The 16,133-nt window shown below is 40.4% G+C and overlaps 1 protein-coding gene across 1 annotated transcript in view; it reads right to left on the reverse strand.

Moving 5' to 3' along the window:
• The window catches only part of LOC119852084 (desmoglein-2-like), a 42,948-nt gene that overhangs the window by 19,366 nt on the left and 7,449 nt on the right, over positions 1–16,133 (reverse strand). The window contains exons 2-5 of the mRNA XM_038392967.2: positions 5,728–5,763; positions 4,200–4,334; positions 480–641; positions 158–302 (exon numbers count right to left, since the gene is read on the reverse strand). Coding sequence (XP_038248895.1) covers positions 158–302; positions 480–641; positions 4,200–4,334; positions 5,728–5,763 — 478 coding nt within the window. The remainder of the gene's footprint in view (positions 1–157; positions 303–479; positions 642–4,199; positions 4,335–5,727; positions 5,764–16,133) is intronic.

The raw sequence follows: 16,133 nt of genomic DNA on the forward strand, positions 1-16,133 counted from the left end.
GAGAGAATAAGTAAAATTAAATATACCGCTCTAGTTAGGAAGTAATGAAAAGCATACCATACAGGACAGTTATAAAAAAGTAATGGCAGGAGAGGTTAAGTGACCACATAGCACCATTATTTAATATGTTAATACAATTAGAAAAATAGTATTTTACCCGATTCACTTAACTCTTCAACAGAGCCAATAAAAATTTCCTTTGAAAACACTGGGTAATTGTCATTTATATCCTTAACTTTAATTCTCAGGTCTATTGGCTCTTCCACGTTTTTCCCATTCTGATCAAGTGCATGACCTCTAAGCTGAAATAGACAAATAAATAACAGGAAAATAGGAATCGTTGATAGAAATTGTTAATTATCACTTTGCATTGGAGAAAAAGTCAAGACATTAAAACAAAAAGATGGCAATTAATTTGAAAAGTTAGAGAGCACATATAGGAAAAAAAAAAAAAGTTATAGCCCACTAATTCAACTTACATAGAACATTGGAGTTTTTTCTCGGTCAACTTTTCTTGTTATGTTCAGTTCTCCAGTTTTTCCATTGATAACGAACAAACCATAAGGTGGTTCTGTCACTCCTTGGCCAGAAATTGTGTAAGTAATTACCATTCCTGAATCCTTTGCATGATCAGAACTTATCTAACAGGAACACAACAGAGTTAATTGCACTCAGTAAACGGAAGTTCTTTAAAAAACATAGAAACGTACTTTGGACAACAAGCAAGAGATATTTGCATGTAGTAGTATATGCCCTTACTATGAAGCTGCATTCTCTTTAATTTTCAGGAAAAAATGTTTAAAAAAAGAAGGACAAGAAAAGATGTTACTCATATTTTTACAATAATTAACTACAAAATTAAGGGCTAGCTTTTGCCTGTACCTTCTTTAGGTGCAAAGAGGTAGTGAAGGATGCAAGGAGCTGGAATCTCACATGTCCTGTGCACGGACAGAGTGCAGGTACTATTTCTTCCTACCATACCCGAGAAGCACAAATCACACCAAAAGGGGTGTGGAAGAGAAGAATCACGGCCTCCCCCACCACTCTGTAGTGATTCTCAGTACTAATTGGGTATGCCACAGTGGATGTACTGTACCATCATTAGGAACGTAGCAATTTTGCGCACTTTGCTGTGTATCTGGGAGCCTCCTGAGGGCATGTCTACCCTTACCTCTGGAGCAATCGATCCAGCAGGGGTCGATTTATCACATCTAGTGAAGACGCGATAAATCGACCGCCGAGCGCTCTTCCGTCAACTCTGGTACTCCACCGGAGCGAGAAGCGCAGGCGGAGTCTATAGGGAAGCATCAGCAGTCGACTTACTGCAGTGAAGACACCATGGTAAGTAGCTCTAAGTATGTCGACTTCAGCTATGCTATTTTCATAGCTGAAGTTGCGTAACTCAGACCGACTTAGCTCGCTCGCCCCCCACTGTAGACCAGGCCTTGAGACATAATCCTTCTCAGAGCTGCACCTACAATGCAAATTATACAATCTGGTCCTAAAACATTTGCTTTATGTCATTATAGGCAGGGCTGACAGCACCATCTATTATTAAGATTGCCCAACACTTCCTATTATAAGATCCTCTTTTCAATTGCTTATAGCTTTGCCAAACTTAAACCATTTGGCTAAAATTCTTCATGCTGGGTGTTTTCATCAGGCTGAATTTTTTTTGAAAGTTTCCACCAAAACAGTTCAGCCATTTCTGAGAACATGGTTGGAAAAAATATTTTGCAATATTTAAAATGTTCTAAGGATGCATTTTTGAATAGATCTAGTGCCCTCATGCTACGGACCAGGGGCATAAAATTTGATATGAAGGGTTGTTTTTATGTCAAGAATATGCCTTTTGCAGTTCTTATGAAAATCTGCCCAAATTTGGCCAAGTGAAAAGCCTTTGAAAAATATCAGTCCATGCCGAAGTGTCTTAGAGCTTAGTAGCTGAATCCCCTGAAGATTCCAGACTTAATGAGCATGCTTCATCCTCTCACGGTTCCTATGTATGATGGAGTATTACCGTGTGCCATCACCACAGAATGACTGAGCATGCTCTGGTAGCCCAGCGCTAAAAGAGCAAAGTCAGACTTCCCTTGTAATTAATACTCCGGGTTGGGATCATGCTGGGCACTGTAACTGAGAGAAGAGAGCCTGGCTTTCCTGTGCTTTCAATGACCATCCCCTACTGGCACTGGCAAGGCAGGGAGCCCAGGTACGGGGCGAGGAGGCAGGAAGACTGGGACTTCTTGGTCAAGGAGACTCAGAGCTGGTGGGGGGAATGACTGGAAGCTAGTTGGTGGGCGTGGGGAAACACCAAGATCAGATGAAAAAACTGGGAAACTGGAAGAACTGGAACTGGCTGGGCAAGAAGACAGACTGGGAGGAGAGGTGGAGACTGGGACTCAGCTGGGGAGCCTGGAGTGGGAGACAATGTGACTGAGCAAAGAGCTTGGGATGCGAAACCTGATAAGTGGAGACTGGGATAAGGAATGACTGGGGTAGAAAAGAGAAGTTTGACTAGACACGACAGAAGTGGGGAGGGAAGGAAACAAGAAGGGTCTACGTTTACCACAGCACACCTCCTTCCAGAGACCGAAATGGAATCCAAGATTGATGAATCTTTAATACTTTTAATTAATACTCTGGTTTGGGATCATGCCAGGCACTGTAACAGAGAAGAGAGCCTGGCTTTCCTGTGCTTTCAAAGTCAAGCACTCAGTAGTCAGGAAATGCTCCCTGAGTGTACGCATTATGACAGTATTTAATTACATCATATTTTTTTCCATAGGACCACTGCCTCTTTCAATGAATAAGACAGACCTGCTTTAAGGATGACTCAGGGTAGAGAAGGAGGCTGTAGAACCGCTACCTCATTTGTTGTGGAAGTTGAAAAGTGCGTAGTGAGGGAGGCAGGGAACTGCAGGAAAAGAATTGAGGATCTCATGGTTAAGGCAGTTGGATGTTGCCCTGGAGAACTGGATTCTGCTCTTCCTTCTGCCACAGACTTCCTATGTGATGCTAAGCAAGTCACTTAAAACAAGTTTTTCACTTGTGGCCAATAACTGTGCATTCCTCATTTTCTGAGTGCCCAACTTGACACTGTGAATTCTGATTTGCAGCAGTGCTGAGCACTGACAGCTGTAACTGAAGTCAGTATTATACAGCAATCAACTCCTATTAAGTACTCTGAAAAATTAGGTCTTATGCATCTTAAGTGGAGCACCCGAAACATGAATACTTTTGATTTTAATCTCTGTGCCTCTGCAACCCATCTGTAATATGGGGATATCACCCCTCCACACAAACACCTCACAGAGGGTTATGAAGATAGATTAGTGAAGCACTCAGATACTCCAGTGATGAGCACCATATAAAAGTCCAAAGGAAAATTAAAAATTCCTTCTTCAGATCAGAGTTTGAATAGTGTGCAGTAAATAAGACCTGAGGTCACATATTTAATAATGAGTAGACACACACACATACAGTTCATTAATAAAGCACCAATCTTCCTGTGCACTGAATGAGGCAGGGTCATGTGGAAAAAATACTATTTGATCAGATAATTAAACACTGTATCATAATACATACACAGAAGGCAGGAGGGGCAAATTAAGGTTGCTTTTCCTGGCATTTCTTAACTTGCAGTTATTGACTTTGTAATGTCAATATTCTTTTAAACAGGTTTTTTTTTTTTAAACAGATTATGTGAGTATAAACTTTGTGAACTAAAAAGAAAAAAATGGGTAAAAATTGAGGCCAACCAACATTAAACAGTGTCCACAGACACCATTTTTTTTTTAAAAGAAAAAAAAAAACTTGATACATATACTAAGTACTGCACAAATAAAGTTGCTCATATGTTGTGTAGAACCTACAGCAATGGTTACATTTGTTTGATTTTTAGTTATTTATTACATATTATTCATTGTTTAACAGATACAAAATTGGGGTTTTCTTCACCACTGTAAGGCATAAGAGCAACAGTTACTGTTGGCCTAATCCTGCAAAGCATTCATGCTCAAAATTCCATTTTGAGGATTATTGCAAAGGTAACATTTCCTTTAAATTGCTGGCTTAAAGAATTGGAGGGTGGTTTTAACAATGTGTTTAGATTAGGGCCCAGCCATATTTTACATGCAACAATGTACTTTCAATAATGTTTCCCCATCTTACTGTGTTTCAGCTATTCTCTGACTTACTTTAGCAATTGGATTAATCTTCAAATTGTCATCCTCTTCTGAAATCACAGCAGGTGGAACAACCCATTCCCGCTTTTCTCTGATTTTACTATTCTGATTAGACAGATGATCATTTTTGGCAGCTTGATTAAAAACCTATGAAAAAAGCAGATTTAAATTCCAACATTACATTTTAGCCATTAAACACTAACACTCTTCTCAATTGACCACTGCTGTGCCTAGAACTTCTGGATGCAATTCCACATGTAATTTTAATTAAACAAGCTGATTGTTTAAATTTACACTGATTTTACTGTAATTTTTTTTTCTTAATAAGTATGCTTTATTTTAATAGTAAGGGTCAGACTCTTCCCTGAAAACCCACATAAGAAGGAAATGTATCTGTTTCTTTTAAACACTCACTTAAAAAGGCCAGGTTTCAAATAAATAAATATAAATTATGCGACAACTGGAAATTAGTCAAATCTCTCAGAATGGGTGTGAATTAAAGTGGTAGCTATCAGACCAGAGGAAAAAGTTCTGTGCAGTCCATTTTAAAGAGCTGAGTCTTCTCACATTTCCTTGTTTGCCTTCCCCTCAAACCTCCTTCACCCCCATCAAATTACCTCCATCTTCTCTCTTTACTGCTCCTTCCACCCAGTCCATAAAGCCTCCATATCCATCCTCCCGCTGGCTCTTTGTCATCCACCCTTGCGTTATAATCTTGTCAACCCCAGAGACTTGCGAACTACTTGCTTCCACTACCTTATCCTCTTTCCCATGGAAATCCACCTGTTCTCTACCCCTGCCTGGCTTACTCAGTGCAGCGGCTCTCAGTATCCAGATTCAGATTTGGGGTGGGATTCATGACAGTCTTAGTAAAATGGCAGCTAGATGCCTAAATCCAACATACAGGCACCACTGGCATTCACAAAACCTCTGCTTAGCTGCTGCCTATTCCTGGAGCTGCTTAAACTCCTTAGGTACCTACGTTTCCTCCATTAAAGTCCCAGAGGTGCCTAAATTTTGGTTGCTGAGCATGAAGGCAGCTCCCTAACTCGACACTGCTGAGCAGTTTCATTCCTTACTCGTGCCGAAACCCCAGTGGGACTCTCAAGGCTAGGTGTTCCTCCACTATCTTGCTTTCAGGGCCCGGGGCAGTAGGAATGCTCTGTGCATACCTAAAACTACACAAAAGATGGTGGTGGTGCAGTGCCTAAGTCCCCCTTGTGACTCTCACCTTGATACCAGCCAGAAACTAAACAGTCACTACCATTAACTCAGAGAATCTCAAAGGTGATTCATCACAACCATAATATTCTAAGGAAGTTTTCTCCCAATGGAAAATAGCATTAATGTTGATGGGTTTAGGACTAGGCCTATTCAATTATATGTCTGCAGTAAGCAGTAGATAATGACTTTTGTGTTGTGTCTACATCAAAGCAACTCAAGCTATTTACAAGTAAAGTGGTCTTTTCTTGTTTACTGTTTGCTCAGAAAAATCTTTTCTACACATGGACATTGTATTTATTTCTCAACCATTGCCTACCTCTAAGTGAAGTCCATGTCCAAAGTTCAAACAGATCTGTCAAATAAACGATATAGTCAATGTTATTCATTCTGCATCCATTTAGTGGCATTAAGGTACAGCTTATACAACAACACCCAAAACAAACTTCAAAATATAAAAAACAAGTAAGTCTGATATTGCAAGGCAGGGTGGATTTGATTTAAGTCACTAGTCAGGAAGACTATTTAATCATGGATTTCTCCATCAAAGTGCATTCTTTTTGGTTGTTATAACCTTAATACATATTCTTCACAACTCAGAGATAGATGTAGACTATAAATTTTTTAAGTGATTTATTTTGAAAACTCTTCAGATTAGTTTTACAGCTATATCAGAAAATGGTAAATGAAATAACCAAACAATCATTCAAAGGTAATTGAAGCAGATATTTATGAAGTCATTGGGTGAACTACTTCCAATTCAACAGGTTAATCATTAATATTTGGAGGATTTTCTTGCTGTGCTGTATAAGGAGGAGATCATCATCAGACAGACATTTAAATAGTTTTATTTAACAAACACACACAATGTTATGTGTTCTGGATTTTTTTCTTCAACAGCAAACAATATTTTAACAAAACAAGCATATGAATTTTTGAATTTAGTTAAACATTCAAGTTTTTTTAAAATCAGGTTTATTTTTGTTAAACTTGTTTTGAACTAAAATAGTTAAATGAATTTAAAAAAAACAATTAAATCTATTTGTGTCAGCCAGGTCAACATGAAAAACTTAAAATATTGGCAGCTAACTCAGTCGTCTTCACCTTCATTTACCTGTTTGTTCGTAATCTGGAAAAGGAAAAACAAGTTTTTCTGCTTTTTCAGGTCCCAAACCATTTCTTGATTTGGAATGAATTAGTCCAAAGGAAGAAAATATTCTTTTTACAATGGCTGAAGAAGCTACTGCTGCTAAAAGTGAGCTTATCACTTCAACAGTCTCTGAATCCAAGTGCTTAAGAGACTTCCACCAGTTCACGGGTGTGACTTTCTTTAAAACATCATCAGCAAACATATTTCTTGAATGGTTCACCCTTAGCTTTGAAGTTTATTAGAGTTGACATTATGGAGGGATGATTGATGGATGTCCATGTCATAACCAACTCCTCCTTTTTCAGCAGTTAAGGTTTGACCCTGGTACTGAGTACTGAGAATATCTGCAAGAAAATGAGCTGGAGATAGGGCTTGTCCCATTTGTTTTTTTAATGCTTGTAATTTAACTCTGTCATTGCAGATTTCTCTTTGAGATCTCACCCCAGTTCCTTCCAAATTTCAACACCGTCAGCAATAAAACAGCTATATTCCTGCATTTTGTTCAAGGCTACAGAAATAGGCTTCAGGGTACTCAGCGTGTGTTCAACACTTCTCTTAAGCCCAATGTTGAGAACTTTGACTGTGACAATGCCATCTATTTTTTCATGATTTTGTTCACAAACTGCCATCAGATTAGGCCAGTTCTTGATATAATGCTCAAAATAGTCCACTACTGAGTTCCATCACATGTCTTGTGGGAGAGTTAGCTTGGTTCCTCCCACATTTTTCAGAGCAGCTGCTGCAAAGTGGTTGTTATGGAAGTATTTTGGAATTTCAACATTAACCTTTATTTCTGGAACACTGAAGTCTTTGAATAGAAGGTGCATCAAAGGAACACTGCAACTTTGGACTCTTCTAAATAATTTCTTCTCATCTTGGATACATTTGGAGCATTGTCTAGTACGCAGCTTGGTCACAGACATTTAATTTTTTTTTCCCCACAGTTTGTTATAGTTTTTACTGCAACTTCTTGTAAGTATTTTGCTGTGTGAGCATTTCCTGATGTATCAATTGTTTCTGTAAGGAAGACATTCCCTTCTTCTGTTGTCACACAAGGACATAAAACAGGATCATTGTGGACATTGCTCCACCCATCAAGACTCAGGTTAACAATTTCACCCTCTAGACTTTTTGCACACTGCTCAATTTCTCTTTCATACACTTTATCCAGCAATTTGGCCTATGACATCTGTTCTCTTGGGTGGACTGTAAACTGGTCTTAATGATTGAAGCATGTTGATGAAGTGTGGGTTCTCAATCATATGGAAAGGAAAATTTGTTGCATAAACCAGGCAATTTTTTCACCAATTTTTGGTGACGCCTCTTTTTGTAATCTGCTGGTTCTTATCACAAATGTATCTATGGTTGTTTCTGGATAATGGAGATTTTTTTTATTTTTGGTACAGGTGATGTACCGTGGCTATGTGACATACATGATGTGACTGAAACACTATCATTGGCAGATAACTCAAACTATAGAAAATTATGGTGGTGATCTTGAAGGTGGATAGAGTCTTCAGAATCCTGTATGTTGAGGATGGATTCTCCTAAACAAAATAAGTCAATGCAGTTATTTAATTATTATTACCATACTGCTCATTTAGTATTACTCATTGTAATCACTGACACTCAGTACTACTTTAAAGGTGAAACTGTAAAAGGAAGATCTGCCTATTTCAGCTATTTTTTTTAAATCACAACTGCATCTAAAATGATAGTACCATAGAGTAACTATATTTTTTGCTCAAACATGAGAATTCAAGAATAGTCCAGAAGGAAGATAGGCAGTCCTCAAGAAAAAAAGTATGAAATAAAAAAGTTTACCAACCTGAAGATCCTGCATGTTCAGACATGTTCCTTTCATCTTCAGCACCGCTTCCTCCTGAGATGGAACACTTCTCATGATGTTGTTTCATTCGGGCAAGCAGGCCTTGCATTTCTTTGTTGCACTGTTTGCATTTTGCACGCATGTCTGTCTTACCCACAGGTAAAGGAACTTCATTAAAATATTCCCACACTGGGTCTCTTACAGCCTGCTGCCATTATAGGTTTCCTTTCTAGTGAGAGAATGGTATGGTAGATCTCAGATCAATGAAGGCTATACTCACAAAGACCTCAAGACTTCTGGAATATGCTACTCCAACACTTTCACTTTTGTTTCTACTGCCTGTTCCTCTCTTCTCACATTTATCTCCAGACTTCTCCTTGTCCAGATCTATTGCACCCCCAACAATCTTCTATTCATTGAACTTTTTGAAACTTTGCACTTTTAGAGAGAGGTTAGGGATTGACTCTGTGTACACAAATTTGCATAGAGATAATAGGATTGAGGTCTATTATTTATTTATTTTAAAACACTTTTGCTGTTAACAAGCATGTTATCTCTGGAGACAAAAATCCACAGTTTGAGAACTGCAAAACTAAGCATCTGTGATGGTATCTTCTAGACTGAGCACTGAGTTCCATTGGATAGATAGAAAGATTAACCTAATCTATACAGAAGCCCCTGGAGCCCCATAAGATTGGGTCCCTAATCCATGAACTATTGGAACTCATTTACAAAATGTTTCTTAAACATTATGTGAATATATTGTCTCATACTATAGAATTAGAATTTATAATTCCTACTCCATGATGAGATATCTTTGAACTATAGTGAATCTTAATTAAAACTACCTTTAGATAAAATGCTTTTTGAGGAAAAAACTTATTTAAAAAGTCATTTTTTTAATCTTTTTATCCACCCTCATTGCAAGTCATTAAGGTGCTTTTGAAAATTTTACCCATAGTATATAAGGTATACAAATATTTTATAATTAGAAAATTAAATAAGGTTAGGATCTTTGCAAGCCTTTATTTTAAGAAAGCAAGGAAGCAAGCAAGAATTCATTAATTCTCTTTTTCTTATGCATAAGTGATCACCTCTTGGTTCAACAATAAGTCAATGGGAGCCTTCCATTGACTCAAGATGGGTGTAGGATCAGGCCAGTAATGCTGAAAGCAGCAGTATTAGGGTGTCTGTCTCTCCTGGAGTACCTCTGCCCTGTTAGGCCTCAGATCATGTAGGAGCATCAAAAAGGTTTCAGGTAATGTCTTAAAGCAAGAATATATCAAAATAACTTCATTTATATTTATGAAGTGAAAGAGGTAATTCTGTGCCTAGAAACCTTTACAATAATAGCCTTCAACTCCATGTCCTATACTCTAAAATGTATTAGATATTTTTTCCAAACATACGTGTCTACAGCGTGTACACAGTTCAGGGGAACTGCACCTGCATTCCCCCTCTGCGATCCCTTAAGCGCACCACTGTAGACTCCCAGCGCCTCTCTTGGGCTAAGGCCTTAGGAGAAGTTTAGCTCCCCTAGAACAAACCATTCTATTTCCAGGGCCTCAGACGAATCAGTCGAGATTCACAACATTTGTGAGGCTGCTCACCTGGTATATTTGTTATACCTCATCTGGTGCTTGACTCCATTTTGGGATGTCAGTATTTTAAAAGAATCCTTATTGAGGTTACAGGGACAAACCATCCCAGTGTGTAGAAAGAATAGTAAATATGGCAGGCGACCAGCTTGGCTTTACAGTGAAATCCTTGCTGATCTTAAACACAAAAAAGAAGCTTACAAGAAGTGGAAGATTGGACAAATGACCACGGAGGAGTATAAAAATATTGCTCAGGCATGCAGGAGTGAAATCAGGAAGGCTAAAACACACCTGGAGTTGCAGCTAGCAAGAGATGTTAAGAGTAACAAGAAGGGTTTCTTCAAGTACGTTAGCAACAAGAAGAAAGTCAAGGAAAGCGTGGGCCCCTTACTGAATGAGGGAGGCAACCTAGTGACAGAGGATGTGGAAAAAGCTAATGTACTCAATGCTTTTTTTGCCTCTGTCTTCATGAACAAGGTCAGCTCTCACACTACTGCACTGGGCAGCACAGCATGGGGAGGAGGTGACCAGCCCTCTGTGGAGAAAGAAGTGGTTCAGGACTATTTAGAAAAGCTGGATGAGCACAAGTCCAAGAGTACCAAAGGAGCTGGCGGATGTGATTGTAGAGCCATTGGCCATTATCTTTGAAAACTCATGGTGATTGGGGGAGGTCCTGGACGGATGGAAAAAGGCTAATGTAGTGCCCATCTTTAAAAAAAGGGAAGGAGGAGGATCCAGGGAACTACAAGCCAGCCTCACCTCAGTCCCTGGAAAAATCATGGAGCAGGTCCTCAAGAAATCAAGTCTGAAGCACTTAGAGGAGAGGAAATAAATGAATAAATAAATAAATCTTCATAAATGATCTGGAGGATGGTGTGGATTGCACTCTCAGCAAATTTGCGGATGATACTAAACTGGGAGGAGTGGTAGATACGCTGGAGGGGAGGGATAGGATACAGAAGGACCTAGACAAATTGGAAGATTGGGCCAAAAGAAATCTAATGAGGTTCAATAAGGATAAGTGCAGGGTCCTGCACTTAGGATGGAAGAATCCAATGCACCGCTACAGACTAGGGACCGAATGGCTCGGCAGCAGTTCTGCGGAAAAGGACCTAGGGGTGACAGTGGACGAGAGCTGGATATGAGTCAGCAGTGTGCCCTTGTTGCCAAGAAGGCCAATGGCATTTTGGGATGTATAAGTAGGGGCATAGCGAGCAGATCGAGGGACGTGATCGTTCCCCTCTATTCGACACTGGTGAGGCCTCATCTGGAGTACTGTGTCCAGTTTTGGGCCCCACACTACAAGAAGGATGTGGATAAATTGGAAAGAGTACAGCGAAGGGCAACAAAAATGATTAGGGGTCTAGAGCACAGAGGAGACTTACGAGGAGAGGCTGAGGGAGCTGGGATTGTTTAGTCTGCAGAAGAGAAGAATGAGGGGGGATTTGATAGCTGCTTTCAACTACCTGAAAGGGGGTTTCAAAGAGGATGGCTCTAGACTGTTCTCAATGGTAGCAGATGACAGAACGAGGAGTAATGGTCTCAAGTTGCAATGGGGGAGGTTTAGATTGGATATTAGGAAAAACTTTTTCACTAAGAGGGTGGTGAAACACTGGAATGCGTTACCTAGGGAGGTGGTAGAATCTCCTTCCTTAGAGGTTTTCAGGGTCAGGCTTGACAAAGCCCTGGCTAGGATGATTTAACTGGGACTTGGTCCTGCTTTGAGCAGGGGGTTGGACTAGATGACCTTCTGGGGTCCCTTCCAACCTGATATTCTATGATTCTATGATTCTATGAAAGTGATCAGGAACAGTCAGCATGGATTCACCAAGGGCAAGTCATGCCCGACTAATCTAATTGACTTCTATGACGAGATAACTCTGTGGCTCTGTGGATGAGGGGAAAGCAGTGGACATGTTATTCCTTGACTTTAGCAAAGCTTTTGACACGGTCTCTCACAGTATTCTTGACAGCAAGTTAAAGAAGTATGCGCTGGATGAATAGACTATAAGGTGGACAGAAAACTAGCTAGATCGTCGGACTCAATGGATAGTGATCAATGGCTCCATGTCTAGTTGGCAGCCGGTATCAAGCAGAGTGTCCCAAGAGTCAGTCCTGGGGCTGGTTTTGTTCAATATCTTCATTAACGATCTGGAGGATGGCGTGGATTGCACCCTCAGCAAGTTTGCAGATGACACTGAACTGGGAGGAGAGGTAGATACGCTGGAGGGTAGGGATAGGATACAGAGGGACCTAGACAAATTAGACGATTGGGACAAAAGAAATCTGATGAGGTTCAACAAGGACAAGTGCAGAGTCCTGCACTTAGGACAGAAGAATCCTATGCACTGCTACAGACTAGGGACCGAATGGCTGGCAGCAATTCTGCAGAAAAGGACCTAGGGGTTCCAGGGGATGAGAAGCTGGATACGAGTCAACAGTGTGCCCTTGTTGCCAAGACCAATGGCATTTTGGGCTGTATAAGTAGGGGCATTGCCAGCAGATCGAGGGATATGATCGTTCTCTTCTATTCTGCATTGGTGAGGCCTCATCTGGAGTACTGTGTCCAGTTTTGGGCCCCATTCTACAAGAAGGATGTGGAAAAACTGGAAAGCATCTAGCGGAGGGCAACAAAAATGATTAGGGGACTGGAACACATGACTTATGAGGAGAGGCTGAGGGAACTGGGATTGTTTAGTCTGCGGAAGAGAAGAATGAGGGGGGATTTGATAGCTGCTTTCAACTACCTGAAAGGGGGTTCTAAAGAGAATGGATATAGACTGTTCTCAGTGGTAGCAGATGACAGAATGAGGAGTAATGGTCTCAAGTTGCAGTGGGGGAGGTTTAGGTTGGATATTAGGAAAAACATTTTCACTAGGAGGGTGGTGAAGCACTGGAATGTGTTACCTAGGGAGGTGGTGGAATCTCCTTCCTTAGAAGTTTTTAAGGTCAGGCTTGACAAAGCTTGGGATGATTTAGTTGGGGATTGGTCCTGCTTTGAGCAGGGGGTTGGACTAGATGAACTTCTGAGGTCCCTTCCAACCGTGATATTCTATAATTCCCCAGGGAGGGGAGACCCAGTGTGTGGGGGTACTGCAGTGGGCAGAACCCCAAAGGCACTGGGGTCCGGGAAGGATATGGGGGCCATGAGGCAGGTGAGGCACTGACCAGCAGATGGTGCTCTGGAGGCTGGAGAGCTCCTGGTCGTCTTGGGAATTAGGAGGCACCGCAGTGGTGAGTCTTCGCTTCGCTACAAGGTGCAACAATATTAGCTATTTAGAAATTAAAAGGAAAGGAGTTAAATTGTTGGAGACAGTGTGATTGTTTTGATTTTGGAACCTGAAAATTTGAGTGTTTTAGACGGTGATTAGAGTAGTTTAACTCTTTTCCTCTAGCCCCCTAGATTTTGCACCCTGGAATAATTTTTGGCTTTGTTAGAACGCCTCACATGACAATCTCAGGCGTGATTTCAGATTCAAGTCATTCAGTGAGTAGTTCTTTATCTTCTCTTCAACTGGGATCTAGACTGTGACTGAGTTCTGAAAGTTAATTTCTCCTCCGATTCAGAATTAGTTGCTCTCAGTTTCTCTACAACTATTCTTTCAACTTCTGCAGGAGGCTTTATTTCTTTTCACACACTATGTCGTGGGTGCTGTTGGGAGATTAGACTGAATGTTGTCTCAGACTGAGAGCCAAAAAACTGTTCCTGAAGAGGTCTTTCCTAGCATATGTATCCTGAAAGATAATTCTGCAAAGTGAAATCTGGTTTAACTTGTGCTAACTGGAACTGGATGCAGAAACCTAAATTGGGTATAAATTCAGGGTGGCCACTCTGAGAAAGAACCTGAAGTCTGATATCGGGAGAGGTAGCAACCAATGCATTTGCTAAAGGGTAACAGAAAATGCAATTGCAATACCTGAACAGTGACAAAAATGCTGGCAGGAGCTAGAGAGAGATAGCTGAACATCTCCCTATGCTTTAAAACCCCACAAAAACTTTAAATACAGGAACAAAAGACTGAAAGTGAATAAAAGTTCGGAACTATGCATGTGTTGAGCTGAGTCAGGAAATGGCATTCTCCCCCCAGGATTGGGAGGCAATGCCCATAGCACTGGAGTAGCCTACAAAAGCCTTCTGTAACTCACCCTACATATTGTCTAGCATATCCAACCATCTTGTTGACACATTGGCCCTGTTACTACCATCCCAACTAATCCCCTACTGCAACAGAGAGATTGGTGTGGAGCCTCAGCTCTCTGAGAGGGACGGAGATACAGAGTTCCCCTTTGTGAAACTTCTTTGCTCCCTGGTAACTACACACAGCATTCTGGTTATGCAGAGGGCTGCTGATTGGAGCCATAAGGCTCTGATCTGGTTATTCTGAAGTATTTCCAATGGGAGCTGGATTAGTGACCCAAGACAATGGTTAGTAGAGCAGAATGTTTTACCCCCTCTGCTAATTTCAGTTTAGTTTGCAAGCAAAAAGAATCTACTGCAGCACACAAGAATGCAGCCCACAGAAATCACGATTCACTGACAGAATATGAAACATACTGTCATAAATATAAAGGGAAGGGTAAACACCTTTAAAATCCCTCCTGGCCAGAGGAAAAACCCTTTCACCTGTAAAGGGTTAAGAAGCTAGGATAACCTCGCTGGCACCTGACCACAATGACCAATGAGGAGACAAGATATTTTCAAAGCTGGAGGGAGGGAGAAACAAAGGGTCTGTCTGTGTGATGCTTTTGCAGGGGACAGAACAGGAATCGAGTCTTAGAACTTAGTAAGTAATCTAGCTAGATATGCATTAGATTATGATTTCTTTAAATGGCTGAGAAATTAGACTGTGCTGAATAGAATGAATATTCTTGTCTGTGTCTTTCTTGTAATTTAAGGTTTTGCCTAGAGGGATTCTCTATGTTTTGAATCTAATTACCCTGTAAGGTATTTACCATCCTGATTTTACAGAGGTGATTCTTTTTACCTTTTCTTATATTAAAATTCTTCTTGTAAGAAATTGAATGCTTTTTTCATTGTTCTTAAGATCCAAGGGTTTGGGTCTGCGGTCACTTATTCAAATTGGTGAGGATTTTTATCAAGCCTTCCCCAGGCAGGGGGGTGCAAGGTTTTGGTGAGGATTTTGGGGGAAAGACGTTTCCAAACAACTCTTTCTCAAAAATAAACCCAGACGTTTGGTGGTGGCAGTGGAAGTCCAAGGGCAAAAGGTAAAATAGTTTATACCTTGGGGAAGTTTTAACCTAAGCTGGTAAAAGTAAGCTTAGGAGGTTTTCATGCAGGTCCCCACATCTGTACCCTAGAGTTCAGAGTGGGGAAAGAACCTTGACACACATACAAACTTGATGGATGAAATCCTAGCCTCAGTGAAATCAATGGGAGTTTTTCCACAGGTTTCAGTAAGCTCACAATTTCACCCAATGAGTAGAAAATGTACACTTGCAAAGATTCATGGGTAAGCTGTTATAAAGTAAAATTAAATGTGCCTCAGTCATGACTGTATTTTCTTTTATTAAAAAGGCATATAAAGCTTCCAAAAATCTGTCTCATTTGTTTAGATTGTAACATTTTTGAGATAGAAACTGTATTCTTACTTTCAGAGTAGCAGCCGTGTTAGTCTGTATTGGCCAAAAGAAAAGGCGTACTTGTGGCACCTTAGAGACTAACATTTATTTGAGCATAAGCTTTCATGAGCTACAGCTCACTTCATCCAATGCAAGTGCACTTCATCCGATGAAGTGAGCTGTAGCTCACGAAAGCTTATGCTCAAATAAATGTGTTAGTCTCTAAGGTGCCACAAGTACGCCTTTTCTTTATTCTTACTTTATGTATGTAGAGTGCCTAGCACAGTGCGATCTTGATCCTCAACTGGAGCCTCTAGACACTACAAATACACAGTACAAATAGCTTCCATTATCAAAAGCCGTATCACTGGCTTTTTGTCAAGGAAGCAGTTTGAAGGGAAGAATATGACTGCTTTATGGGGGAGAACCCGATCCCATTGATCTCAATGGCAAAAATTCTTAGAGTTTTATCAAACTAAGATTTAGTCCTATACGCTTTCCTAAAATAATTAAATCTAGAAGTCCAGCATTTCTAAAACTTAGATATTTCATATTTGCTTTGTGTTACA

This window comes from Dermochelys coriacea, chromosome 2, assembly GCF_009764565.3.
Source record: "Dermochelys coriacea isolate rDerCor1 chromosome 2, rDerCor1.pri.v4, whole genome shotgun sequence".
NCBI lineage: Eukaryota > Metazoa > Chordata > Testudines > Dermochelyidae > Dermochelys > Dermochelys coriacea.